Source organism: Myxine glutinosa, chromosome 2 (genome assembly GCF_964187855.1).
Source record: "Myxine glutinosa chromosome 2, kmMyxGlut1.1, whole genome shotgun sequence".
NCBI classification, from domain to species: Eukaryota; Metazoa; Chordata; class Myxini; order Myxiniformes; family Myxinidae; genus Myxine; species Myxine glutinosa.
Genome location: NC_136262.1, coordinates 267851449 through 267877842, shown reverse-complemented (window position 1 = coordinate 267877842; position 26394 = coordinate 267851449). Strand labels below are relative to the sequence as shown.

Sequence of the window (26394 nt, the reverse complement as noted above, 5' to 3'; positions counted from 1 at the left end):
TGTGAGGTGTTTTATTACGTGTTTTATGGCTGTGAGGTGTTTTATTACGAGTTTTATGGCTGTGAGGTGTTTTTATTCCGTGTTTTATGGCTGTGAGGTGTTTTTATCACGAGTTTTATGGCTGTGAGGTGTTTTTAATTTTGTGGTGATAAGGTGTTTTTATGACGTGTTTTATGGCTGTGAGGTGTTTTTATCACGTGTTTTATGGCTGTGAGGTTTTTTTTTTTTTTTTTTTTTTTGTATACAAGATCGAGGCTCGTGAAAGAGCGAACATTAATCACACAGAAAGACAAACCGACACATAAAACATATAACATAGGGAGCGGTAGACAAGATGGGGAGAGAGGGGGAAGGACACAAACACAACATTTGAGAGCAGGGACCGAGAGACATGGAGACATCGAGAGATCTGAGAGAGGGCGAGGGCTTTGGGGGGCGGGGGGCGTGGGAAGGGGGCAGTGGGAGAGGTATAAAACATATGGACACTGCCAGGACTTCCAGGAAAGAAGTTGGAATTTCAAACAAGGTGGATCTGGGGTGAATTAGCGGGGGTAGAAAAGATCAAGGTTTTGGATGGGGGAAGATAAGAGATGGTGGTGAACAGCTGTTTTAAAGACCTGGAGGGAGGAGTGGGATTGAAGGGAGTGAGGGAGTTTGTTCCAGAGGCGGGAGAAAAGAGGAATGAAAGAGTGAAGGTGAGCGGAGAGCCGAGATTTCGGCAGTTTAACCATCAGAGGGTTGCTGGCAGATCTTGTGCGACCTGTAGGAATATTTGGGGGACAGAGCACAGAGAGAGCTGGGGGTGCAAGGCCGGAGAGGAGTCGGTAGAAGACAGAAAGACCACCTACCTGCCTGCGGTGAGTGAGTGAAAGGCCCTCAGAGATAGCTTCATCGCGGGAGATTCCAATAATTCTGAAAGCTTTGGTTTCAACAGCGTGAAGCCGAGCTAGGTGTGAGGCAGGAGCACCGGCCCATAGGGGAGAACAGTATTCCATTGAGCTGCGGATGAAAGCCTTGTATGTGGTGAGGAGCTCAGGTGTGCCGAGGAAGGACTTCGCACGACGGAGGATGCCCAGTCGGCGACTGGCTTTGGAGGCCAGCTTGGAAATGTGGTTTTCCCAAGAAAGATCATGGCAGATAGTGAGACCCAAAATCTTGAGCGACAGAACTTCTTGGAGAGGATTGTTGAGAAAGTAGATGGGAGGGTTGTCCAGTCGATCTTTTCGGAGAGACATAGTAAGAGTGTGAGATTTGTCAGGATTGAAAGACATGTTCCACTTGTTTGACCAGTCTGTGATTTTGTCCAGGTCTTCAGAGAGTGAGGAGGCAGCAGACTGCCGATCTGAGGGAAGAGGAATGGAGCGGCAGAGAGTGGAGTCATCAGCAAAGAGATAGAGAGGATTTTCGAGAGAGTCAGAGAGATCATTGATGAAGACCAGAAAAAGCACGGGGCCCAGAACACTGCCTTGGGGAACTCCAGCCTGAACAGGAAGAGGAGATGAGAGAAACCCATTCAGGGCCACACGTTGACGACGACTAGAGAGGAAGTCCGCCAGCCATGCGTGGAGATTTCCATGGATACCAAAGGAGGAGAGTTTGGTGAGCAGAGCGGGGTGCCAGACCGTGTCGAAGGCACGTGATATGTCGAGGGAGACAGCTCTAATTTCCTGTTTGGTGATAAGGTTTTTAATGTTTTTTGGTGATGTTTTTTTGGTGAGGTGATGTTTTTAATTTTATGGTGATAAGGTGTTTTTATTCCGTGTTTTATGGCTGTGAGGTGTTTTATCACGTGTTTTATGGCTGTGAGGTGTTTTTATTACGAGTTTTATGGCTGTGAGGTGTTTTATCATGTGTTTTATGGCTGTGAGGTGTTTTATTACGTGTTTTATGGCTGTGAGGTGTTTTATCACGTGTTTTATGGCTGTGAGGTGTTTTATCACGAGTTTTATGGCTGTGAGGTGTTTTTATTACGAGTTTTATGGCTGTGAGGTGTTTTATCACGAGTTTTATGGCTGTGAGGTGTTTTATCACGAGTTTTATGGCTGTGAGGTGTTTTATCACGAGTTTTATGGCTGTGAGGTGTTTTATCACGAGTTTTATGGCTGTGAGGTGTTTTATCACGAGTTTTATGGCTGTGAGGTGTTTTATTACGTGTTTTATGGCTGTGAGGTGTTTTTATTACGAGTTTTATGGCTGTGAGGTGTTTTTATTACGAGTTTTATGGCTGTGAGGTGTTTTATTACGAGTTTTATGGCTGTGAGGTGTTTTATTACGTGTTTTATGGCTGTGAGGTGTTTTATTACGAGTTTTATGGCTGTGAGGTGTTTTTATTACGAGTTTTATGGCTGTGAGGTGTTTTATTACGAGTTTTATGGCTGTGAGGTGTTTTATTACGAGTTTTATGGCTGTGAGGTGTTTTATCATGTGTTTTATGGCTGTGAGGTGTTTTATCACGTGTTTTATGGATGTGAGGTGTTTTATTACGTGTTTTATGGCGGTGAGGTGTTTTATTACGTGTTTTATGGATGTGAGGTGTTTTATTACGTGTTTTATGGCGGTGAGGTGTTTTATCACGTGTTTTATGGCGGTGAGGTGTTTTATTACGTGTTTTATGGCGGTGAGGTGTTTTATTACGTGTTTTATGGCTGTGAGGTGTTTTTATTTCGTGTTTTATGGCTGTGAGGTGTTTTTATTACGTGTTTTATGGCTGTGAGGTGTTTTTATTTCGTGTTTTATGGCTGTGAGGTGTTTTTGTTACGTGTTTTATGGCTGTGAGGTGTTTTTATTACGTGTTTTATGGCTGTGAGGTGTTTTTATTACGTGTTTTATGGCTGTGAGGTGTTTTCAATTACTTGGTGGTGAGGTGTTTTGAATTTCGTGGTGGTGAGGTGTTTTGAATTACGTGGTGGTGATGTGTTTTGAATTACGTGGTGGTGAAGTGTTTTGCATTACGTGGTGGTGAGGTGTTTTGAATTACGTGGTGGTGAGGTGTTTTGAATTACGTGGTGGTGAAGTGTTTTGAATTACGTGGTGGTGATGTGTTTTGAATTACGTGGTGGTGAGGTGTTTTGAATTACGTGGTGGTGAGGTGTTTTGAATTACGTGGTGGTGAGGTGTTTTGAATTACGTGGTGGTGAGGTGTTTTGAATTACGTGGTGGTGAGGTGTTTTGAATTACGTGGTGGTGAGGTGTTTTGAATTACGTGGTGGTGAGGTGTTTTGAATTACGTGGTGGTGAGGTGTTTTGAATTACGTGGTGGTGAGGTGTTTTGCATTACGTGGTGGTGAGGTGTTTTGAATTACGTGGTGGTGAGGTGTTTTGAATTTTGTGGTGGTGAGGTGTTTTTATTATGTGTTTTATGGCTGTGAGGTGTTTTTATTACGTGTTTTATGGCTGAGGTGTTTTTATTACGTGTTTTATGGCTGTGAGGCGTTTTTATTACGTGTTTTATGGCTGAGGTGTTTTTATTACGTGTTTTATGGCTGAGGTGTTTTTATTACGTGTTTTATGGCTGTGAGGCGTTTTTATTACGTGTTTTATGGCTGAGGTGTTTTTATTATGTGTTTTATGGCTGTGAGGTGTTTTTATTTCGTGTTTTATGGCTGAGGTGTTTTTATTACGTGTTTTATGGCTGTGAGGCGTTTTTATTACGTGTTTTATGGCTGAGGTGTTTTTATTACGTGTTTTATGGCTGTGAGGTGTTTTTATTACGTGTTTTATGGCTGTGAGGTGTTTTTATTACGTGTTTTATGGCTGAGGTGTTTTTATTACGTGTTTTATGGCTGTGAGGTGTTTTTATTACGTGTTTTATGGCTGAGGTGTTTTTATTTCGTGTTTTATGGCTGTGAGGTGTTTTTATTACGTGTTTTATGGCTGTGAGGTGTTTTTATTACGTGTTTTATGGCTGAGGTGTTTTATTACGAGTTTTATGGCTGTGAGGTGTTTTTATTACGAGTTTTATGGCTGTGAGGTGTTTTATCACGTGTTTTATGGCTGTGAGGTGTTTTTATTACGAGTTTTATGGCTGTGAGGTGTTTTATCACGTGTTTTATGGCTGTGAGGTGTTTTATTACGTGTTTTATGGCTGTGAGGTGTTTTATTACGAGTTTTATGGCTGTGAGGTGTTTTTATTACGAGTTTTATGGCTGTGAGGTGTTTTTATTACGAGTTTTATGGCTGTGAGGTGTTTTATCACGTGTTTTATGGCTGTGAGGTGTTTTTATTACGAGTTTTATGGCTGTGAGGTGTTTTATCACGTGTTTTATGGCTGTGAGGTGTTTTATTACGTGTTTTATGGCTGTGAGGTGTTTTATTACGAGTTTTATGGCTGTGAGGTGTTTTATCACGTGTTTTATGGCTGTGAGGTGTTTTATTACGAGTTTTATGGCTGTGAGGTGTTTTTATTACGAGTTTTATGGCTGTGAGGTGTTTTTATTCCGTGTTTTATGGCTGTGAGGTGTTTTATCACGTGCTTTATGGCTGTGAGGTGTTTTATCACGTGTTTTATGGCTGTGAGGTGTTTTATTACGTGTTTTATGGCTGTGAGGTGTTTTATTACGAGTTTTATGGCTGAGGTGTTTTTATTACGAGTTTTATGGCTGTGAGGTGTTTTATCACGTGTTTTATGGCTGTGAGGTGTTTTTATTACGAGTTTTATGGCTGTGAGGTGTTTTATCACGTGTTTTATGGCTGTGAGGTGTTTTTATTACGAGTTTTATGGCTGTGAGGTGTTTTATCACGTGTTTTATGGCTGTGAGGTGTTTTATTACGAGTTTTATGGCTGTGAGGTGTTTTTATTACGAGTTTTATGGCTGTGAGGTGTTTTGTCACGTGTTTTATGGCTGTGAGGTGTTTTTATTACGAGTTTTATGGCTGTGAGGTGTTTTTATTCCGTGTTTTATGGCTGTGAGGTGTTTTTATCACGTGTTTTATGGCTGTGAGGTGTTTTTAATTTTGTGGTGATAAGGTGTTTTTATTCCGTGTTTTATGGCTGTGAGGTGTTTTATCACGTGTTTTATGGCTGTGAGGTGTTTTGTCACGTGTTTTATGGCTGTGAGGTGTTTTATTACGTGTTTTATGGCTGTGAGGTGTTTTATTACGAGTTTTATGGCTGTGAGGTGTTTTATCACGTGTTTTTATGGCTGTGAGGTGTTTTATCACGTGTTTTATGGCTGTGAGGTGTTTTATCACGTGTTTTATGGCTGTGAGGTGTTTTATTACGAGTTTTATGGCTGTGAGGTGTTTTTATTACGAGTTTTATGGCTGTGAGGTGTTTTATCACGTGTTTTATGGCTGTGAGGTGTTTTTATTACGAGTTTTATGGCTGTGAGGTGTTTTATTACGTGTTTTATGGCTGTGAGGTGTTTTATTACGTGTTTTATGGCTGTGAGGTGTTTTATCACGAGTTTTATGGCTGTGAGGCGTTTTTATTACGTGTTTTATGGCTGTGAGGTGTTTTTATTACGAGTTTTATGGCTGTGAGGTGTTTTTAATTTTGTGGTGATAAGGTGTTTTTATGACGTGTTTTATGGCTGTGAGGTGTTTTTATTACGTGTTTTATGGCTGTGAGGTGTTTTTAATTTTGTGGTGATAATGTGTTTTTATTACGTGTTTTATGGCTGTGAGGTGTTTTTATTACGTGTTTTATGGCTGTGAGGTGTTTTTAATTTTGTGGTGATAAGGTGTTTTTATGACGTGTTTTATGGCTGTGAGGTGTTTTTATTACGAGTTTTATGGCTGTGAGGTGTTTTTAATTTTGCAGTGATAAGGTGTTTTTATCACGTGTTTTATGGCTGTGAGGTGTTTTTAATTTTGCAGTGATAAGGTGTTTTTATCACGTGTTTTATGGCTGTGAGGTGTTTTTAATTTTGTGGTGATAAGGTGTTTTTATGACGTGTTTTATGGCTGTGAGGTGTTTTTATGACGTGTTTTATGGCTGTGAGGTGTTTTTAATTTTGTGGTGATAAGGTGTTTTTATTACGTGTTTTATGGCTGTGAGGTGTTTTTATTACGTGTTTTATGGCTGTGAGGTGTTTTTATTACGTGTTTTATGGCTGTGAGGTGTTTTTAATTTTGTGGTGATAATGTGTTTTTATTACGTGTTTTATGGCTGTGAGGTGTTTTTATTACGTGTTTTATGGCTGTGAGGCGTTTTTAATTTTGTGGTGATAAGGTGTTTTTATGACGTGTTTTATGGCTGTGAGGTGTTTTTATTACGAGTTTTATGGCTGTGAGGTGTTTTTAATTTTGCAGTGATAAGGTGTTTTTATCACGTGTTTTATGGCTGTGAGGTGTTTTTAATTTTGTGGTGATAAGGTGTTTTTATGACGTGTTTTATGGCTGTGAGGTGTTTTTATTACGTGTTTTATGGCTGTGAGGTGTTTTTAATTTTGTGGTGATAAGGTGTTTTTATTACGTGTTTTATGGCTGTGAGGTGTTTTTATTACGTGTTTTATGGCTGTGAGGTGTTTTTATTACGTGTTTTATGGCTGTGAGGTGTTTTTAATTTTGTGGTGATAAGGTGTTTTTATTACGTGTTTTTTATGGCTGTGAGGTGTTTTTAACACGTGTTTTAGAGCTGTGAGGTGTTTTTAATTTTGTGGTGATAAGGTGTTTTTATTCCGTGTTTTATGGCTGTGAGGTGTTTTATCACGTGTTTTATGGCTGTGAGGTGTTTTATCACGTGTTTTATGGCTGTGAGGTGTTTTATTACGTGTTTTATGGCTGTGAGGTGTTTTATTACGAGTTTTATGGCTGAGGTGTTTTTATTACGAGTTTTATGGCTGTGAGGTGTTTTATCACGTGTTTTATGGCTGTGAGGTGTTTTTATTACGAGTTTTATGGCTGTGAGGTGTTTTATCACGTGTTTTATGGCTGTGAGGTGTTTTTATTACGAGTTTTATGGCTGTGAGGTGTTTTATCACGTGTTTTATGGCTGTGAGGTGTTTTATTACGAGTTTTATGGCTGTGAGGTGTTTTTATTACGAGTTTTATGGCTGTGAGGTGTTTTGTCACGTGTTTTATGGCTGTGAGGTGTTTTTATTACGAGTTTTATGGCTGTGAGGTGTTTTTATTCCGTGTTTTATGGCTGTGAGGTGTTTTTATCACGTGTTTTATGGCTGTGAGGTGTTTTTAATTTTGTGGTGATAAGGTGTTTTTATTCCGTGTTTTATGGCTGTGAGGTGTTTTATCACGTGTTTTATGGCTGTGAGGTGTTTTATCACGTGTTTTATGGCTGTGAGGTGTTTTATCACGTGTTTTATGGCTGTGAGGTGTTTTATTACGTGTTTTATGGCTGTGAGGTGTTTTATTACGTGTTTTATGGCTGTGAGGTGTTTTATTACGAGTTTTATGGCTGTGAGGTGTTTTTATCACGTGTTTTATGGCTGTGAGGTGTTTTTAATTTTGTGGTGATAAGGTGTTTTTATTCCGTGTTTTATGGCTGTGAGGTGTTTTATCACGTGTTTTATGGCTGTGAGGTGTTTTATCACGTGTTTTATGGCTGTGAGGTGTTTTATCACGTGTTTTATGGCTGTGAGGTGTTTTATTACGTGTTTTATGGCTGTGAGGTGTTTTTATTACGTGTTTTATGGCTGTGAGGTGTTTTATCACGTGTTTTATGGCTGTGAGGTGTTTTTAATTTTGTGGTGATAAGGTGTTTTTATTCCGTGTTTTATGGCTGTGAGGTGTTTTATCACGTGTTTTATGGCTGTGAGGTGTTTTATCACGTGTTTTATGGCTGTGAGGTGTTTTATCACGTGTTTTATGGTTGTGAGGTGTTTTATTACGAGTTTTATGGCTGTGAGGTGTTTTTATTACGAGTTTTATGGCTGTGAGGTGTTTTTATTACGAGTTTTATGGCTGTGAGGTGTTTTATTACGTCTTTTATGGCTGAGGTGTTTTATTACGTGTTTTATGGCTGTGAGGTGTTTTATTACGAGTTTTATGGCTGTGAGGTGTTTTTATTCCGTGTTTTATGGCTGTGAGGTGTTTTTATCACGTGTTTTATGGCTGTGAGGTGTTTTTAATTTTGTGGTGATAAGGTGTTTTTATTCCGTGTTTTATGGCTGTGAGGTGTTTTATCACGTGTTTTATGGCTGTGAGGTGTTTTTATTACGAGTTTTATGGCTGTGAGGTGTTTTATCACGTGTTTTATGGCTGTGAGGTGTTTTTATTACGAGTTTTATGGCTGTGAGGTGTTTTTATTACGAGTTTTATGGCTGTGAGGTGTTTTATTACGAGTTTTATGGCTGTGAGGTGTTTTATTACGAGTTTTATGGCTGTGAGGTGTTTTATCACGTGTTTTATGGCTGTGAGGTGTTTTATTACGTGTTTTATGGCTGTGAGGTGTTTTTATTACGAGTTTTATGGCTGTGAGGTGTTTTTATTACGAGTTTTATGGCTGTGAAGTGTTTTATCACGAGTTTTATGGCTGTGAGGTGTTTTTAATTTTGTGGTGATAAGGTGTTTTTATTCCGTGTTTTATGGCTGTGAGGTGTTTTATCACGTGTTTTATGGCTGTGAGGTGTTTTATCACGTGTTTTATGGCTGTGAGGTGTTTTATCACGTGTTTTATGGCTGTGAGGTGTTTTATTACGTGTTTTATGGCTGTGAGGTGTTTTATTACGAGTTTTATGGCTGTGAGGTGTTTTTATTACGAGTTTTATGGCTGTGAGGTGTTTTATCACGTGTTTTATGGCTGTGAGGTGTTTTATTACGTGTTTTATGGCTGTGAGGTGTTTTTAATTTTGTGGTGATAAGGTGTTTTTATTCCGTGTTTTATGGCTGTGAGGTGTTTTATCACGTGTTTTATGGCTGTGAGGTGTTTTATCACGTGTTTTATGGCTGTGAGGTGTTTTATCACGTGTTTTATGGCTGTGAGGTGTTTTATTACGTGTTTTATGGCTGTGAGGTGTTTTATTACGAGTTTTATGGCTGTGAGGTGTTTTTATTACGAGTTTTATGGCTGTGAGGTGTTTTATCACGTGTTTTATGGCTGTGAGGTGTTTTATTACGTGTTTTATGGCTGTGAGGTGTTTTATTACGAGTTTTATGGCTGTGAGGTGTTTTTATTACGAGTTTTATGGCTGTGAGGTGTTTTATCACGTGTTTTATGGCTGTGAGGTGTTTTATTACGTGTTTTATGGCTGTGAGGTGTTTTTAATTTTGTGGTGATAAGGTGTTTTTATTCCGTGTTTTATGGCTGTGAGGTGTTTTATCACGTGTTTTATGGCTGTGAGGTGTTTTATCACGTGTTTTATGGCTGTGAGGTGTTTTATCACGTGTTTTATGGCTGTGAGGTGTTTTATTACGTGTTTTATGGCTGTGAGGTGTTTTATTACGAGTTTTATGGCTGTGAGGTGTTTTTATTACGAGTTTTATGGCTGTGAGGTGTTTTATCACGTGTTTTATGGCTGTGAGGTGTTTTATTACGAGTTTTATGGCTGTGAGGTGTTTTTATTACGAGTTTTATGGCAGTGAGGTGTTTTATCACGTGTTTTATGGCTGTGAGGTGTTTTTATTACGAGTTTTATGGCTGTGAGGTGTTTTATCACGTGTTTTATGGCTGTGAGGTGTTTTATCACGTGTTTTATGGCTGTGAGGTGTTTTATTACGTGTTTTATGGCTGTGAGGTGTTTTATTACGTGTTTTATGGCTGTGAGGTGTTTTATTACGAGTTTTATGGCTGTGAGGTGTTTTTATTACGAGTTTTATGGCTGTGAGGTGTTTTATCACGTGTTTTATGGCTGTGAGGTGTTTTTATTACGTGTTTTATGGCTGTGAGGTGTTTTATTACGTGTTTTATGGCTGTGAGGTGTTTTATTACGAGTTTTATGGCTGTGAGGTGTTTTTATTCCGTGTTTTATGGCTGTGAGGTGTTTTTATCACGAGTTTTATGGCTGTGAGGTGTTTTTATTCCGTGTTTTATGGCTGTGAGGTTTTTTTTTTTTTTTTTTTTTTTTTTTTTTTTTGTATACAAGATCGAGGCTCGTGAAAGAGCGAACATTAATCACACAGAAAGACAAACCGACACATAAAACATATAACATAGGGAGCGGTAGACAAGATGGGGAGAGAGGGGGAAGGACACAAACACAACATTTGAGAGCAGGGACCGAGAGACATGGAGACATCGAGAGATCTGAGAGAGGGCGAGGGCTTTGGGGGGCGGGGGGCGTGGGAAGGGGGCAGTGGGAGAGGTATAAAACATATGGACACTGCCAGGACTTCCAGGAAAGAAGTTGGAATTTCAAACAAGGTGGATCTGGGGTGAATTAGCGGGGGTAGAAAAGATCAAGGTTTTGGATGGGGGAAGATAAGAGATGGTGGTGAACAGCTGTTTTAAAGACCTGGAGGGAGGAGTGGGATTGAAGGGAGTGAGGGAGTTTGTTCCAGAGGCGGGAGAAAAGAGGAATGAAAGAGTGAAGGTGAGCGGAGAGCCGAGATTTCGGCAGTTTAACCATCAGAGGGTTGCTGGCAGATCTTGTGCGACCTGTAGGAATATTTGGGGGACAGAGCACAGAGAGAGCTGGGGGTGCAAGGCCGGAGAGGAGTCGGTAGAAGACAGAAAGACCACCTACCTGCCTGCGGTGAGTGAGTGAAAGGCCCTCAGAGATAGCTTCATCGCGGGAGATTCCAATAATTCTGAAAGCTTTGGTTTCAACAGCGTGAGGCCGAGCTAGGTGTGAGGCAGGAGCACCGGCCCATAGGGGAGAACAGTATTCCATTGAGCTGCGGATGAAAGCCTTGTATGTGGTGAGGAGCTCAGGTGTGCCGAGGAAGGACTTCGCACGACGGAGGATGCCCAGTCGGCGACTGGCTTTGGAGGCCAGCTTGGAAATGTGGTTTTCCCAAGAAAGATCATGGCAGATAGTGAGACCCAAAATCTTGAGCGACAGAACTTCTTGGAGAGGATTGTTGAGAAAGTAGATGGGAGGGTTGTCCAGTCGATCTTTTCGGAGAGACATAGTAAGAGTGTGAGATTTGTCAGGATTGAAAGACATGTTCCACTTGTTTGACCAGTCTGTGATTTTGTCCAGGTCTTCAGAGAGTGAGGAGGCAGCAGACTGCCGATCTGAGGGAAGAGGAATGGAGCGGCAGAGAGTGGAGTCATCAGCAAAGAGATAGAGAGGATTTTCGAGAGAGTCAGAGAGATCATTGATGAAGACCAGAAAAAGCACGGGGCCCAGAACACTGCCTTGGGGAACTCCAGCCTGAACAGGAAGAGGAGATGAGAGAAACCCATTCAGGGCCACACGTTGACGACAACTAGAGAGGAAGTCCGCCAGCCATGCGTGGAGATTTCCATGGATACCAAAGGAGGAGAGTTTGGTGAGCAGAGCGGGGTGCCAGACCGTGTCGAAGGCACGTGATATGTCGAGGGAGACAGCTCTAATTTCCTGTTTGGTGATAAGGTTTTTAATGTTTTTTGGTGATGTTTTTTTGGTGAGGTGATGTTTTTAATTTTATGGTGATAAGGTGTTTTTATTCCGTGTTTTATGGCTGTGAGGTGTTTTTATTACGTGTTTTATGGCTGAGGTGTTTTTATTACGTGTTTTATGGCTGTGAGGTGTTTTTATTACGTGTTTTATGGCTGAGGTGTTTTTATTTCGTGTTTTATGGCTGTGAGGTATTTTTATTACGTGTTTTATGGCTGTGAGGTGTTTTTATTACGTGTTTTATGGCTGAGGTGTTTTATTACGAGTTTTATGGCTGTGAGGTGTTTTTATTACGAGTTTTATGGCTGTGAGGTGTTTTATCACGTGTTTTATGGCTGTGAGGTGTTTTTATTATGAGTTTTATGGCTGTGAGGTGTTTTATCACGTGTTTTATGGCTGTGAGGTGTTTTATTACGTGTTTTATGGCTGTGAGGTGTTTTATTACGAGTTTTATGGCTGTGAGGTGTTTTTATTACGAGTTTTATGGCAGTGAGGTGTTTTATCACGTGTTTTATGGCTGTGAGGTGTTTTATCACGTGTTTTATGGCTGTGAGGTGTTTTATTACGAGTTTTATGGCTGTGAGGTGTTTTATCATGTGTTTTATGGCTGTGAGGTGTTTTATTACGTGTTTTATGGCTGTGAGGTGTTTTATTACGAGTTTTATGGCTGAGGTGTTTTTATTACGAGTTTTATGGCTGTGAGGTGTTTTATCACGTGTTTTATGGCTGTGAGGTGTTTTTATTACGAGTTTTATGGCTGTGAGGTGTTTTATCACGTGTTTTATGGCTGTGAGGTGTTTTTATTACGAGTTTTATGGCTGTGAGGTGTTTTATCACGTGTTTTATGGCTGTGAGGTGTTTTATTACGAGTTTTATGGCTGTGAGGTGTTTTTATTACGAGTTTTATGGCTGTGAGGTGTTTTATCACGTGTTTTATGGCTGTGAGGTGTTTTTATTACGAGTTTTATGGCTGTGAGGTGTTTTTATTCCGTGTTTTATGGCTGTGAGGTGTTTTATCACGAGTTTTATGGCTGTGAGGTGTTTTTAATTTTGTGGTGATAAGGTGTTTTTATTCCGTGTTTTATGGCTGTGAGGTGTTTTATCACGTGTTTTATGGCTGTGAGGTGTTTTTATTACGAGTTTTATGGCTGTGAGGTGTTTTATCATGTGTTTTATGGCTGTGAGGTGTTTTATTACGTGTTTTATGGCTGTGAGGTGTTTTATCACGTGTTTTATGGCTGTGAGGTGTTTTTATTACGTGTTTTATGGCTGTGAGGTGTTTTATCACGAGTTTTATGGCTGTGAGGTGTTTTTATTACGAGTTTTATGGCTGTGAGGTGTTTTATCACGAGTTTTATGGCTGTGAGGTGTTTTATCACGAGTTTTATGGCTGTGAGGTGTTTTATTACGTGTTTTATGGCTGTGAGGTGTTTTTATTACGAGTTTTATGGCTGTGAGGTGTTTTATTACGAGTTTTATGGCTGTGAGGTGTTTTTATTACGAGTTTTATGGCTGTGAGGTGTTTTATCACGAGTTTTATGGCTGTGAGGTGTTTTATCACGAGTTTTATGGCTGTGAGGTGTTTTATCACGAGTTTTATGGCTGTGAGGTGTTTTATTACGAGTTTTATGGCTGTGAGGTGTTTTATTACGAGTTTTATGGCTGTGAGGTGTTTTTATTACGAGTTTTATGGCTGTGAGGTGTTTTATCACGAGTTTTATGGCTGTGAGGTGTTTTATCACGTGTTTTATGGCTGTGAGGTGTTTTATCACGAGTTTTATGGCTGTGAGGTGTTTTTATTACGAGTTTTATGGCTGTGAGGTGTTTTATTACGTGTTTTATGGCTGTGAGGTGTTTTATTACGAGTTTTATGGCTGTGAGGTGTTTTTATTACGAGTTTTATGGCTGTGAGGTGTTTTATCACGTGTTTTATGGCTGTGAGGTGTTTTATCACGAGTTTTATGGCTGTGAGGTGTTTTTATTACGTGTTTTATGGCGGTGAGGTGTTTTATTACGTGTTTTATGGCTGTGAGGTGTTTTTATTTCGTGTTTTATGGCTGTGAGGTGTTTTATTACGTGTTTTATGGCTGTGAGGTGTTTTATCACGTGTTTTATGGCTGTGAGGTGTTTTTATTACGTGTTTTATGGCTGTGAGGTGTTTTATCACGAGTTTTATGGCTGTGAGGTGTTTTTATTACGAGTTTTATGGCTGTGAGGTGTTTTTATTACGAGTTTTATGGCTGTGAGGTGTTTTATCACGAGTTTTATGGCTGTGAGGTGTTTTATCACGTGTTTTATGGCTGTGAGGTGTTTTATTACGTGTTTTATGGCTGTGAGGTGTTTTATTACGAGTTTTATGGCTGAGGTGTTTTTATTACGAGTTTTATGGCTGTGAGGTGTTTTATCACGTGTTTTATGGCTGTGAGGTGTTTTATCACGTGTTTTATGGCTGTGAGGTGTTTTTATTACGAGTTTTATGGCTGTGAGGTGTTTTATCACGAGTTTTATGGCTGTGAGGTGTTTTATCACGAGTTTTATGGCTGTGAGGTGTTTTATCACGAGTTTTATGGCTGTGAGGTGTTTTATTACGTGTTTTATGGCTGTGAGGTGTTTTATTACGTGTTTTATGGCTGTGAGGTGTTTTTATCACGAGTTTTATGGCTGTGAGGTGTTTTATTACGTGTTTTATGGCTGTGAGGTGTTTTATTACGAGTTTTATGGCTGTGAGGTGTTTTATTACGAGTTTTATGGCTGTGAGGTGTTTTTATCACGTGTTTTATGGCTGTGAGGTGTTTTATTACGTGTTTTATGGCTGTGAGGTGTTTTTATCACGAGTTTTATGGCTGTGAGGTGTTTTATTACGTGTTTTATGGCTGTGAGGTGTTTTATTACGAGTTTTATGGCTGTGAGGTGTTTTATCACGAGTTTTATGGCTGTGAGGTGTTTTTATTACGAGTTTTATGGCTGTGAGGTGTTTTATTACGTGTTTTATGGCTGTGAGGTGTTTTATTACGAGTTTTATGGCTGTGAGGTGTTTTATCATGTGTTTTATGGCTGTGAGGTGTTTTATCACGTGTTTTATGGATGTGAGGTGTTTTATTACGTGTTTTATGGATGTGAGGTGTTTTATCACGTGTTTTATGGATGTGAGGTGTTTTATTACGTGTTTTATGGCGGTGAGGTGTTTTATTACGTGTTTTATGGCTGTGAGGTGTTTTTATTTCGTGTTTTATGGCTGTGAGGTGTTTTTATTACGTGTTTTATGGCTGTGAGGTGTTTTTATTTCGTGTTTTATGGCTGTGAGGTGTTTTTATTACGTGTTTTATGGCTGTGAGGTGTTTTTATTACGTGTTTTATGGCTGTGAGGTGTTTTCAATTACTTGGTGGTGAGGTGTTTTGAATTACGTGGTGGTGAGGTGTTTTGAATTACGTGGTGGTGAAGTGTTTTGAATTACGTGGTGGTGATGTGTTTTGAATTACGTGGTGGTGAGGTGTTTTGAATTACGTGGTGGTGAGGTGTTTTGAATTACGTGGTGGTGAGGTGTTTTGAATTACGTGGTGGTGAGGTGTTTTGAATTACGTGGTGGTGAGGTGTTTTGAATTACGTGGTGGTGAGGTGTTTTGAATTACGTGGTGGTGAGGTGTTTTGAATTACGTGGTGGTGAGGTGTTTTGAATTACGTGGTGGTGAGGTGTTTTGAATTACGTGGTGGTGAGGTGTTTTGAATTACGTGGTGGTGAGGTGTTTTGAATTACGTGGTGGTGAGGTGTTTTGCATTACGTGGTGGTGAGGTGTTTTTATTACGTGTTTTATGACTGAGGTGTTTTTATTACGTGTTTTATGGCTGTGAGGTGTTTTTATTACGTGTTTTATGGCTGTTAGGTGTTTTGATTTACTTGGTGGTGAGGTGTTTTGAATTACGTGGTGGTGAGGTGTAATCGTCCCAAAGTTCCTGTCTACACCTACCCCTCCCCTAGGTATGGGCTGAGGGTTTCTTTCTTGAAAAAAAAACATTCAACCTAAATCTTCAACCTAAATTGCCTATAAAAATGTAATATCACAAACACAACAAATACATTTGTGCAAAGTAATTGTTTGTATGATGATTGGTGTAAATCATGACAACACAGCAACTCAGGTACAGTCATTTTCCTCAGCTAAAATAAGCCCGTTCCTCAGTAACGACGTGTGGTGAGGCGAGCACAGCGAGCCGAGCCAAGCTAGTATATATATATATATATATATATATATATATATATATATATATATATCTATCTACACACACACACACACACACACACACACACACACACACACACACACACACACACATACCCACACACATATATCCACACACACACATACACACACACATACACACACACATACCCACACACACACATACACACATATACACACACATATACATATATGTCTATAGAAACACATATATACTGTCGTGTCGTCCCCTTGGTGAAGGCCTCAGGGCAACAGATGACCAAACGAGCCTTACCTCCGAGGCGTATGCACAAAATATGGCGGTGTTATCTCTTTAGCACGCACGGGGGAGGGAGACTGAGGTCCTTACCTGAACGGAGTTCACTGGGGTTCCTCGAACCCACCACGAATAAACGAGACCGAACACAAGGTAACATGCAACAGATAATGGATTTGTTAAAATAATGCAAAGAAACAATGAAAGGTAAGGTAAACTAAAATTCCTAAATGAGGGACCCTCCACTCAGACTCGTAAAACAGACGAGGGAAAAATAAACAAAAATAAAATGTGGTGTGGTGTGGTGTGTTGGCCGGTACTCAGCCTGGCGTCCTCAACTGGTCTTTGAACCACCGCGCGGGAACGGAACAAGATGGCACGCAGTCGCTCCCGTCGCAGCCACCGACCCGCGGAGTGGTGGCCAAACTCCTTCCTCCTCCGATCGTCACGATCCACTGGGCTCCCACCACTCGCTTTACTAGCGCGCACTGCTCCAAGCGCAGCCGCCTCCGTCGAGGGCACAGGGAGAGAGATATCGATGTGACCGTTCACCAACACTGTCGGGACCAAGAGAGTAGAGATGAGCGAGACAGAATGTGACTGTTCGCCAACGCAGCCAGGGCCAAGAGAGAGAGAGAGAGAAAATGGCGGTCCCTTTTCTTTTCCTCTCTAGCATCTCGATGACATCATCCTTTTGACCAATCGCCCAGCGCCATCGAATCGTCCCAACCAATCGTCCTTCGGGGCATGGTCTCACGGCCATTCTTGACGCCCAATGACGAAGCTCGGGGCATGGCCTAGCCGTCCTTCAGGAATCTTCAGCTGGGCGGGGTTCCTCTGCCGATCGGCATGTCCTGTGGTCCTGTCAGCGATTGGGGTGGCTGTAATGGCGAGGTTTTTAATTGTAATAAAGTATAGGGAAAAATCACAGGGGCAATTGCACACTGGGGATTATTCTTAAGCCCTACCTAATTGGCATAGCTCCACCCCTCGTATAGAGACACATATACGATCTTACCGGATAGTCGGCCTAACTTAGATACATGAAGGTTTTCTTCTTCACGACATTAGGTGCACGCTAATCTATACAATTCTATCTCAACTCAGGTATTTCATTACCTACCCCCACACACATAACAATACATATACATACACATGCACATAGAAACGCACCTATACAAACACACATACACAGATATATTATGTACTTGTATGTACTTGTAAAAGCTTTTTTATATTTGAAGTTATAACCTTAACCTATAAGCAATTGACTGGTTTTCCAACTGCCCAGATCATCACGTGGGCACCGTTTTTCATCGAGGTTTCGATCCTTTCAGCCCAGAACCTCCAAACGGTGGGTCCACAACCCTGATTGCAGGTCCATATCAGTAGATTACTCAACATCAATGGACCCACAACCTCAAAGTTGTGTCCAGACAGTCAGTCAACACAGTTAGTTAACACAGCAATGCAATATCCTTATGAAAACTTATCTAGTTACTACTTTTATTTGAATTATTAACCCAAACTAATAAGTTAAATCATAAATCGCTTTATATGACAATATACTAAGCGATAAACACTTTACCTGATAGACATGTCCATTACACAGATATTCACTCTGACTTGTGAACCAACGACTCAAACTGTTTTATAACATAAGTAATTAATTAACAAAAGTGATTCTTCACCAATGAGTGTTGTGGCCAAACATGATATACATTATTGCATCATATTTCTACCGTTGTGGACAAGATATGACTAAACTTGGTGGACGAGTTGGGTAAGTGACAAAAACAAGCCGACTAGATTTTGGTTCAGGTCCGAATCCAGATCCAGCTTGTAAAAGGCATACGAAACGTAAACTGTTGAGCCTGGCGGAGGTATGCTCTATACCGAGTGCCGTTCTAGTTCATATCTGAGGTTATTCTTGTGCAGTGGTATATGAATGCCCATTTTGGCCCCTCTCCCCGAAGGCAAATATTCTGTGTTGTACATATCCCTGTATTCTCCAGGCTCCTGTTGCTCACTGTTTCATATCTTTTGGAGTTTACAAGAAGAGGTTTTGCCAGATTTGCAGGAAGCTTTTGGAAGAGAGTTTTGCATGCCGATGTGAAGGTAGGCTGCACAATGAGTTTCTGTTTTTACCGAATTAACCCTTTTGCCACCAAAGGAGAACCCTTCCTTCATTCACCCAACGTTCCTTGTGAATTTGTCATTTGTTTCTGGCAGTTTGTGAGATGCATCTGCATGTCGAGTGCCTCAGGTTTGCCTCCAGTGACTGCCGGAAATGCCACCAGGAGCATCACACTGAGCAGGTGAGTCTACACTCGACACTATCCTATGCTTTATCTCCAAAACGTTTCATATCCCAGTTATTGAAAAGTCATTAAAGCACAACTGAGAAAAACAATCGAAAAGGATGTTCACATTCAAGCTGCGTGTGGCCGGACCATTCCATGAAGTGTGAACTTTGAAAATACGGCGTTGCGACCAGCTATAGTGCTGTTGTGTTTTTGGGGTCGTGGTTTGTAGTTGGAATGTATGGCCGTAGCATCATTTGTGTAGTTTATAGGACTTTGAAGAACAACTTTCTGGTGGCAACAGCCCGTACAGGAAACAGGCCTTGTCCATTTTAGACAAGAGAGGTTAAGGATGGTCCTGTTGAACCGGGCTGGAGCCAGGCAATATGGGGATGCCCCAACATCTCACACATCCTTGCTGCAGCACACCTCCCTGCTTCTTCTCACACATCCATGCTGTGGCATGCCTACTCACCTCCCCTGCATTCTCTGGCCCTCTGACATCTCACCCATGAAGGGCGGCGTCTGCCGCATGGCCACTCCTGAGTGGTGGCTAGCAAGGCGATGCACCATTGGCACATGTTGCTTGGCAGCCACGGCGCTGATTGGTTCATCATCGGCGGCGTCAATTGGCTGAGACTTTTTCTGTGAACGAGCACGGCAGGCAATCTGCTGGTAATACCTTGAGGGCACCGATGGAAATGCCTTGAGGGTGAAATGGAGGTAGGGGAGGGAGTCTATGAAAGTGGAAGGGCTCCACATTTGCTCGTGCTATTGAGCTCCTGGCCAAACTCGCTCATTGATGTTTGTAGCTTCCATTTGTAGCTTCCATAAGTACTCTGTGCTGGAAATGCAATTCGAAACTAGAACTGCGAGCAGTGATGATAGGCTTCCAGGCAAAATGGTTGCCATACCACTAGACTACACACACACACACACACACAACATGCATTTTAAGGCCATTTTCCCTGCTAGGGCAGGGGTTAGCCTTGGCTGATGACGTCATAATTTTCAATAAATTTTCCTCATGGGTGGACGATCATATCTGTAAATTTTGGTTTGGATCGGTTTAGCGGTTCTGGAGATATTAATTTTAATTTTTTTCCCATTAATTCGAAGATGGCCACCATACCATGTGATTGATGATGTCATGGTTTGCAAACAAAAACATCCTCATGTGTAGTCAATGTTGCGTGTGAATTTTCGGATTGATTCGTTTAGAATGGTTCTGGAGATATGGATTTTCAAATATTTTTAAACTTAAATCCAAGATGGCCACCATACCATGTGACTGGTGATGTCATTGTTCAGAAACATTTTTCCTCATGGGGAGTTGATCCTCCAGATGAAATTTCATATTGATCTGTTCAGCAGTTCTGGAGAAAAAGATGTTTAAAGATTTTCCTTAAATCAAAGATGACCACCATTTCAGTGACTGATGATGTCATAGTTTTCAAATATTTTTCCCACATCAATAGTTTATCATGTGCATGACATTTTGCATTGCTCCGTTAAGAGGTACTCCGGAAAAGATTAATTTTTTGCTTAAATTAAAGATGGCGGTCAAACCACATGACTGATGACGTCATAGTTTGGAAATATTTTCACCCGTGTTTGCAAATTGCAAATTGTAAAGTTTGCAAATATCATTTCAATAATGTAAACGCGTTTCAAGTTCGTATCGATCGGATAAGCGGTTTCGGAAAAGTAGATTTTAAAAGTTTTATATTTAAATCCAATATGGCTGCCAAACCACATGACCGATGACGTTTTTTTCCACAAACATTTATCGCCAAGACCAGGTGATCAAATTTGTAAAATTTCTCATTGATTTGTTAAGCGGTTCTGGAGAAGAAGATGTTTTTAAAGTTTATGACGTCATAAGCAATGGCAGCCAATGTAAGTGAAAATTGCAAAAACAAAATGAATGATGCACTCAGTTACATTGGTATCTATAATGAGTTAAAGTTTCGTAGAGCTCGCTAAAACGGTTTTCTCGGAACCGTTTACACAAATTGTGTGAGAATAATAATATTCCTTGTATGAACAACAGGCTTCCAGTGGGAACCTAAAAGCGGAATCCTAAAAACCAAACAAGGCGGATGCACGGGGTCCTGGGAGGGCCTTGTTCTGCCCTTTGATACTCGCTGGAGATTACAGTCAACAACGTACTGATAAATACACCTGCCCAGGATTGTGTGCTTTACCTACATGAGTGTGACGTGGTGGTGGGTGAGGAGCAAACGGATCATTGGCATTGTTTATTGCTCCATGAAAAGGTCACATGCACAGTGATGATGACGTCACAACGAAAAATCTTTTGAACCTAATATGAATTAAGTCGTAATTAATGTAAATGTTGGCCTACAGGTGTATTGATAGTTTTTGTGCAATAGTAAGGGCACTCCTGAATGTTTCTAATGGTCATGTGGTCTGTGCAGGTGTTGTCCGTTCACCACTGGCAGGAGGGAAACCTGCCGGCAGGTTCGCGCTGTGAATCGTGCCGCAAGACGTGCGCTTCACACGAGGTTTTGTGCAGCCAGCGGTGCCTGTGGTGTCACGTGACTGTAAGTGCACTTCTTGATCCATGATGAGTTTGTTGATTACTTTGCCCTTCTTGCCTCAATCAGTCGTGTAGCATGTGCACACTCGCTAATTGGAGTTACATGCGTGACACGCTCACTCGATGAATTGGCCTTCTCCTCAGACATTTTATAAAAGGTAGACGTTTTCCTCCTTTTTTCTGGAATATTTTTTCGCCATCTTTCCATCTATTTCTCATTCTGCGTATTACCTTCTCTTTACTGTTTGTAGTCTGTCTGCACAGTCATTCTTTGCTCCTCTCCTTGAAAGTGGCGCCTCCACTACCTCGTCATGTTGACCCTCATTACTATTTCTGATTATATATTATAAACGATTCTCTTCTGTGTGACCCGGGTCCACGTACTTTCCAAGATGGACACGCGTCGTGCACTCGCAAAGTGATGGAATCTCTCTCCACTTCCGTTTGCCATTCTGCCCCGTTTACTCCACCTGTCCTACCTGTTTTAGGCACATTCAAGCTGCTGTGCGTCCATCTCCGATTGTTGCTCATTTGGACGTCTTGAGGGTATCATGCTGCCACCATTTTGTGTCACCCTACAAAGACCCTTCACCCTGCAGGACATCCTTCTTGACCCTGGTTAGTTCCATGAACCGTATACCTGCCGACATTTCCACATGACCATAGTTTCCATTTTGAAGGTTGGTGTAATCTTGGTGTAATTATTGGTGTAATCTTTTAGTGAGGGTTGGGAGGGAAGAAATTGGGCCTCTGGTTCGATTTTGCTAATAAATTTTGATTTACCTGTTTATTTGGGAACTTGAGGGTGTGTGGAATATGGAATTGGACGCTGTCCAATTTACAAATTACTAGTGCATGCCAGCACGTGCGGGGAGGTTGACGACGACGTTGACGTACGTACCAAAAATAAGGCCTCGCTGTCTGGAAGTTCGCATATCGCAGTTACGATTAATCGCAAATTAGTTTTAATGGCCAATTCTTCAATTAGCGCCAACATATTTTGCCATTTTGCAATTTCATCGCAAGGAAAAGCATAAAGAGAAGAGAACAACAAACACACACGCGGTTCCTTCGCTGTAGCTTGACCGTATGTGCAAAAAAAAAATTAAAACTTTCATCGTTCCTTCGGTCTTCGCTCTCGTCCTTCGCCGTTCCTTCGCTGTTCCTTCGTTCACGTGCGTGGCCGTACGTGCAAACAAAAAACGTATGTGTTTGCTAAATAAATGGCCATAACTTGGTAACCACTTGTCCGATTAATATCAAACCGCGAGGCAGAAACAACAAACACACGCGGTTCCTTCGCTGTAGCTTGACCGTACGTGCAAAGAAAAATTAAAACTTTCATCGTTCCTTCGGTCTTCGCTCTCGTCGTTCGCCGTTCCTTCGCTCTCGTCCTTCGCTGTTCCTTCGCTCTCGTCCTTCGCTGTTCATTCGTTCACGTACAAAACGTATGTGTTTGCTAAATAAATGGCCATAACTTGGTAACCACTTGTCCGATTAATAGCAAACCTTGAAAAGGCACATCCTCAGGTCCCCAGCAATATACCTGGCAAGTTTCACTTAGATCGGACCAGTGGTTGTCGAGAAACAGCTGTCACAGACACACAGACACACAGACACACAGACACACAGACAGACACACAGGGATTGCTTGCATTATAGAGAGATGTTTTGGTACTTTAATTCGGCATTTAATGTAATTTGACTGATGACCCGATATAGGGAATGCCTTATAACTTCCGAACTAACGGACATAAAGGATGAATTTGGTGTCTCAATGCAGATTTTTGGATACGGGAATCGATTTGAACAAATTTTTTTGCCGATTGGAACCTCCTTATTCGCATAAATCCAGGATGGCTGCCCGCAAACTCCTTGATGCAGGAGATTTCTTGTAACTACAAACTTGGTAGAAATGGAACGATGATTTGTGTGTCCCAATATCGGTTTTCAGGTATGGGGAAATAAATTATGCAATACTTTATTAGAACATCCCTCATTAGCATAAATCCAATATGGCTGCCGTACGATACACCCGATGAATAGCCGATACGAGTAATCTAGTGTAACTTTTGAAGTAAATCTCGTATAACGTAGAAATACGGTTTTGGTATCTAGTCATTGGTTTCCATATATTGGGTATTGATTAAAGATATGATTGTGTTGATTGGAGCATTCGTTATTGTCATAAATGCAATTACAGCTAACATAAGAACATGATAAATTTGGGCGAGACCATCAGGCATTGAGTGAAAACATGTTAATCACCATATCCCATGCACTATATCATCCACCATTCATCATCCATCATATGAACCGATCATCTTGTAAGGCCATAAATCATCAAGCCACATCATAATGTTAACCAACAATCAAATCTGATCATCATATTAAACCATCTGTGTATGTACAATCTTAATCGTCAACATCCCGGTAATCCAGCACGTTTGAGCAATCGGTGCATTTACAAAAAAATGCACAAACAAATCAGTTTCCCTTCATACACTGCTCCTGGACTCTGTGTCCTCTCCCGACAAGGTGGAGTAGTGTCTGTCAAACATCGAGTAAGTCTGCTCACGGGTAGAGTCCAATGTATAGAGTCCAATGTATCTCATAGAAAAAGATGACATATATCTTATCTTACACAGCAAGTACAAGTGCACTGTTTGTGGGTCATAATCAGCCATGCAGGATAACATCAGTGTCTTAATGAAGCAGTAAAGAAACCATTGGGGTAGGGGGTAGGGGGTAGGAGTCTCGCCGGGATGGGAGGTGGGGGTTAGGAGAGTTGGGTGGCCGTGTGGGCAGGAGAGCTGGCGGGGCGGGCGCGGTGTGGGTAGGAGAGTTGGTGGGGGAGGGGAGGCCAAAGGGCTGGCGGTGGGCAGGAGAACGGGTGGGCCAAGGTGGCAGGAGGATCACCGGCATTTATTTTTTTGCATGGCAATGGGTGTGGTGCAGTGGCTGGGCCAGGTCAACCACCATTGAACCCTACACTCCACAATCCCGAGGGGTTCTGAAACGGGGCCTAAACCCCAGCCAAAGAGCCTTTCCACCTCATCACAAACACCGAAGGGATAATGCACTGGATCACTCCACCAGGATCTGGACATAGGCAGAGGATCCAAACCAACACATTTGCTGCCAAAGCATGTTTCAAGCCTCAGAAAAAGACAACAACATGATGGTCATTCACCGACCGCAGAGAATGTCCGAATAAAGTCCCCTCAAGAGAATGCCAAGGGAGATTCTCCCATCCACCCCTCTTCTCCCCACCTCCCCTCCCCTCACACTCCTCTCCACAACAATCAATGCCACAAACCAAGTTCTCCACAAACTGGCTAGGGCAAGTCTTCCACAAACACAAACAAGAAAAAGAGCAATCAGAGATTGCAAACCCTCGCCAGGATGTATTTTCAGTGGTTGTTAAGGCTTTTGTGTTAAAACAAATATGGCGGCCGAACCACGTGACCGATGACGTCATCATTATTTTTTTCTAAACTAATTTATTCCTAGATTATGCTCAATAAATTTTATCTTGATTGGATGAAGTTTTGTACTTGTCGAATTATGACGTCATAATGGAGGCATCAGTCTCTCGATCTGACGTCACACCGACGCCGACATGGCGCTCAAGAAATTTCAACCTTTATTGGATGAAGTTTTGTACTTGTCGACTTATGACGTCATAATGGAGGCACCTATGACATCATCATTAACATATTTTATTCCTCATGGAGAGTTCTTTGCAATGAGCCGTCTCAATTTTTTTCTATTCAGCGCTTTCCGAGATATTGAGGTGCAAAGTTTTTCGATTTTTGCAAGATGGCGGCCGAACCACGTGACCTATGACGTCATAATTATCATTAAAAAATTATACACGTGGAGTTGCACCCATGGTGAAAATTTCCTGTCAATAGGACCAACGGTTGCAGAGAAAATCATATTTATTCTGTGCGGACAAACAAACAGACAAACAAACAGACAAACAAACAGACAAACAAACAAGAAAACGTCATGCGTAGCACGATACTTGCAAAATACGCCATCCCCCAAAAGTTTACCATTGATACAGCAAATTGTCCATTTCATGAAGATTTAAATTTACAATCTTGATCAAAGCTCGGGTCAACAGGATGAAAAGTGACGATTTTTCAGATGAAAAATGATGATTTTGGAAGGTTGACCTTGAGTTGACCTTTGACCTTTTGACCTCAAAAATAGTTAGTTTCCCTATTTAGTGACTCAATGTGCAAATGCTGTTCAATTTTCAAGTGAATTCGATGAAAATAGAGGATTTTAGAAATTTGGCCTATGTTGACCTTTTGGCCTAAGTTGACCAAGAATACTTGGTGGTTGAATTCAGTGACCAGATATGCAAGTCCTCTTCAAATTTCAAGTCAATTGGATAAAAATTGAGGATTTTAGAAATTTGGCCTATGTTGACCATTTGGCCTATGTTGACTTCAAAAATTCTTTGTGGTTGAATTCAATGACCAGATATGCAAGTGGTCTTCAAATTTCAAGTCAATCGGATGAAAATGGAGGATTTTAGAAATTTAGCAAAGTTGGTGACCTTTGGCCTATGTTGACCTTTTGACCTATTGACCCCAAAAACAATAGGCTTCTGGCATTTGACCAACTCTACCACTTGGTGAAGTTTGGTGAAGATCGGTTGAAAATTGTGACCTGTAGGCCGGTGACAAACTAACAGAGTCACAAACACAACCGACCAATATACTTGAAAAATCTTCGATTTTGCAAGTAACAAACGGACTCAAATGCAATACCCTCTCCACAACCATCAATGCCATGCTCTTGTCCAGTTTGCCCGAGGGAAGTACTCAGACCAAGTTCTTCACAAACTGGCTAGGGCAAGTCCTCCACAAACACAAATCAACAGTGCATCGGAACCACTGTTTGCAGAAAGGAATGGGTGATGTCGAGGCCACACCCAAAATATAATTTAGAATTAAATTTAGCGATATCATCATTCGCCATGGTCATAAAAAAACAGCCAAGTAGCCGATGTTCAACAGGAGGTCCAATTTGGACTATATGTCAAGTTTGGGGGCAATTGACCCAGTAGTTTGGCCATGATTTGTGTTTCACACAGACAGGCAGACACACAGACAGACAGATAGACACACAGGAGATAATGATGTATTACTGACTGTCTCACACCAAATTGACCTTCTCATAAATTGCAGACATCAAACTGACCTCATAAATGGCAAACACCAAATTGACCTCATAAATGGCTACAAAGAGAAATATTAAAAATTTGAAATAACAATCATGCAATTCAAAATTGCGAAACAAGTTCATGTTCACTGCATGTCCTATGTTAGATTCCATTTGCTTAGGCTACATTCAAACACCATTTCACAAGATCTTCGGGCAGAATCTCCGATTGTCTTTGGCTTTGAAAGTGTATGGGCGATGTCATCTCTTTCAAAGTATTGCAGGTCCACGGCCGATGAAGACCAGCCTTGGACGGATAGCCGATCTGTCTTTACTCCGAGGCGATCAAGCCAAAAATTGGCAGTCAGTTCGTTGTGCGCTGGTGGAGGAACCAGGGTGCTTACCTGCATGGAG

General features: G+C 41.2%; 1 protein-coding gene across 3 annotated transcripts in view; it reads left to right on the top strand.

The window, feature by feature from the left end:
* Positions 1-26394, top strand: part of DGKQ (diacylglycerol kinase theta) — a 224058-nt gene that overhangs the window by 72055 nt on the left and 125609 nt on the right. For all 3 annotated transcript variants that reach the window (XM_068105716.2, XM_068105715.2, XM_068105714.2), the window contains 4 exons: positions 17949-18051; positions 18166-18251; positions 20678-20803; positions 21288-21417. In XM_068105716.2, the coding sequence (XP_067961817.2) occupies positions 17949-18051; positions 18166-18251; positions 20678-20803; positions 21288-21417 (445 nt within the window). The remainder of the gene's footprint in view (positions 1-17948; positions 18052-18165; positions 18252-20677; positions 20804-21287; positions 21418-26394) is intronic.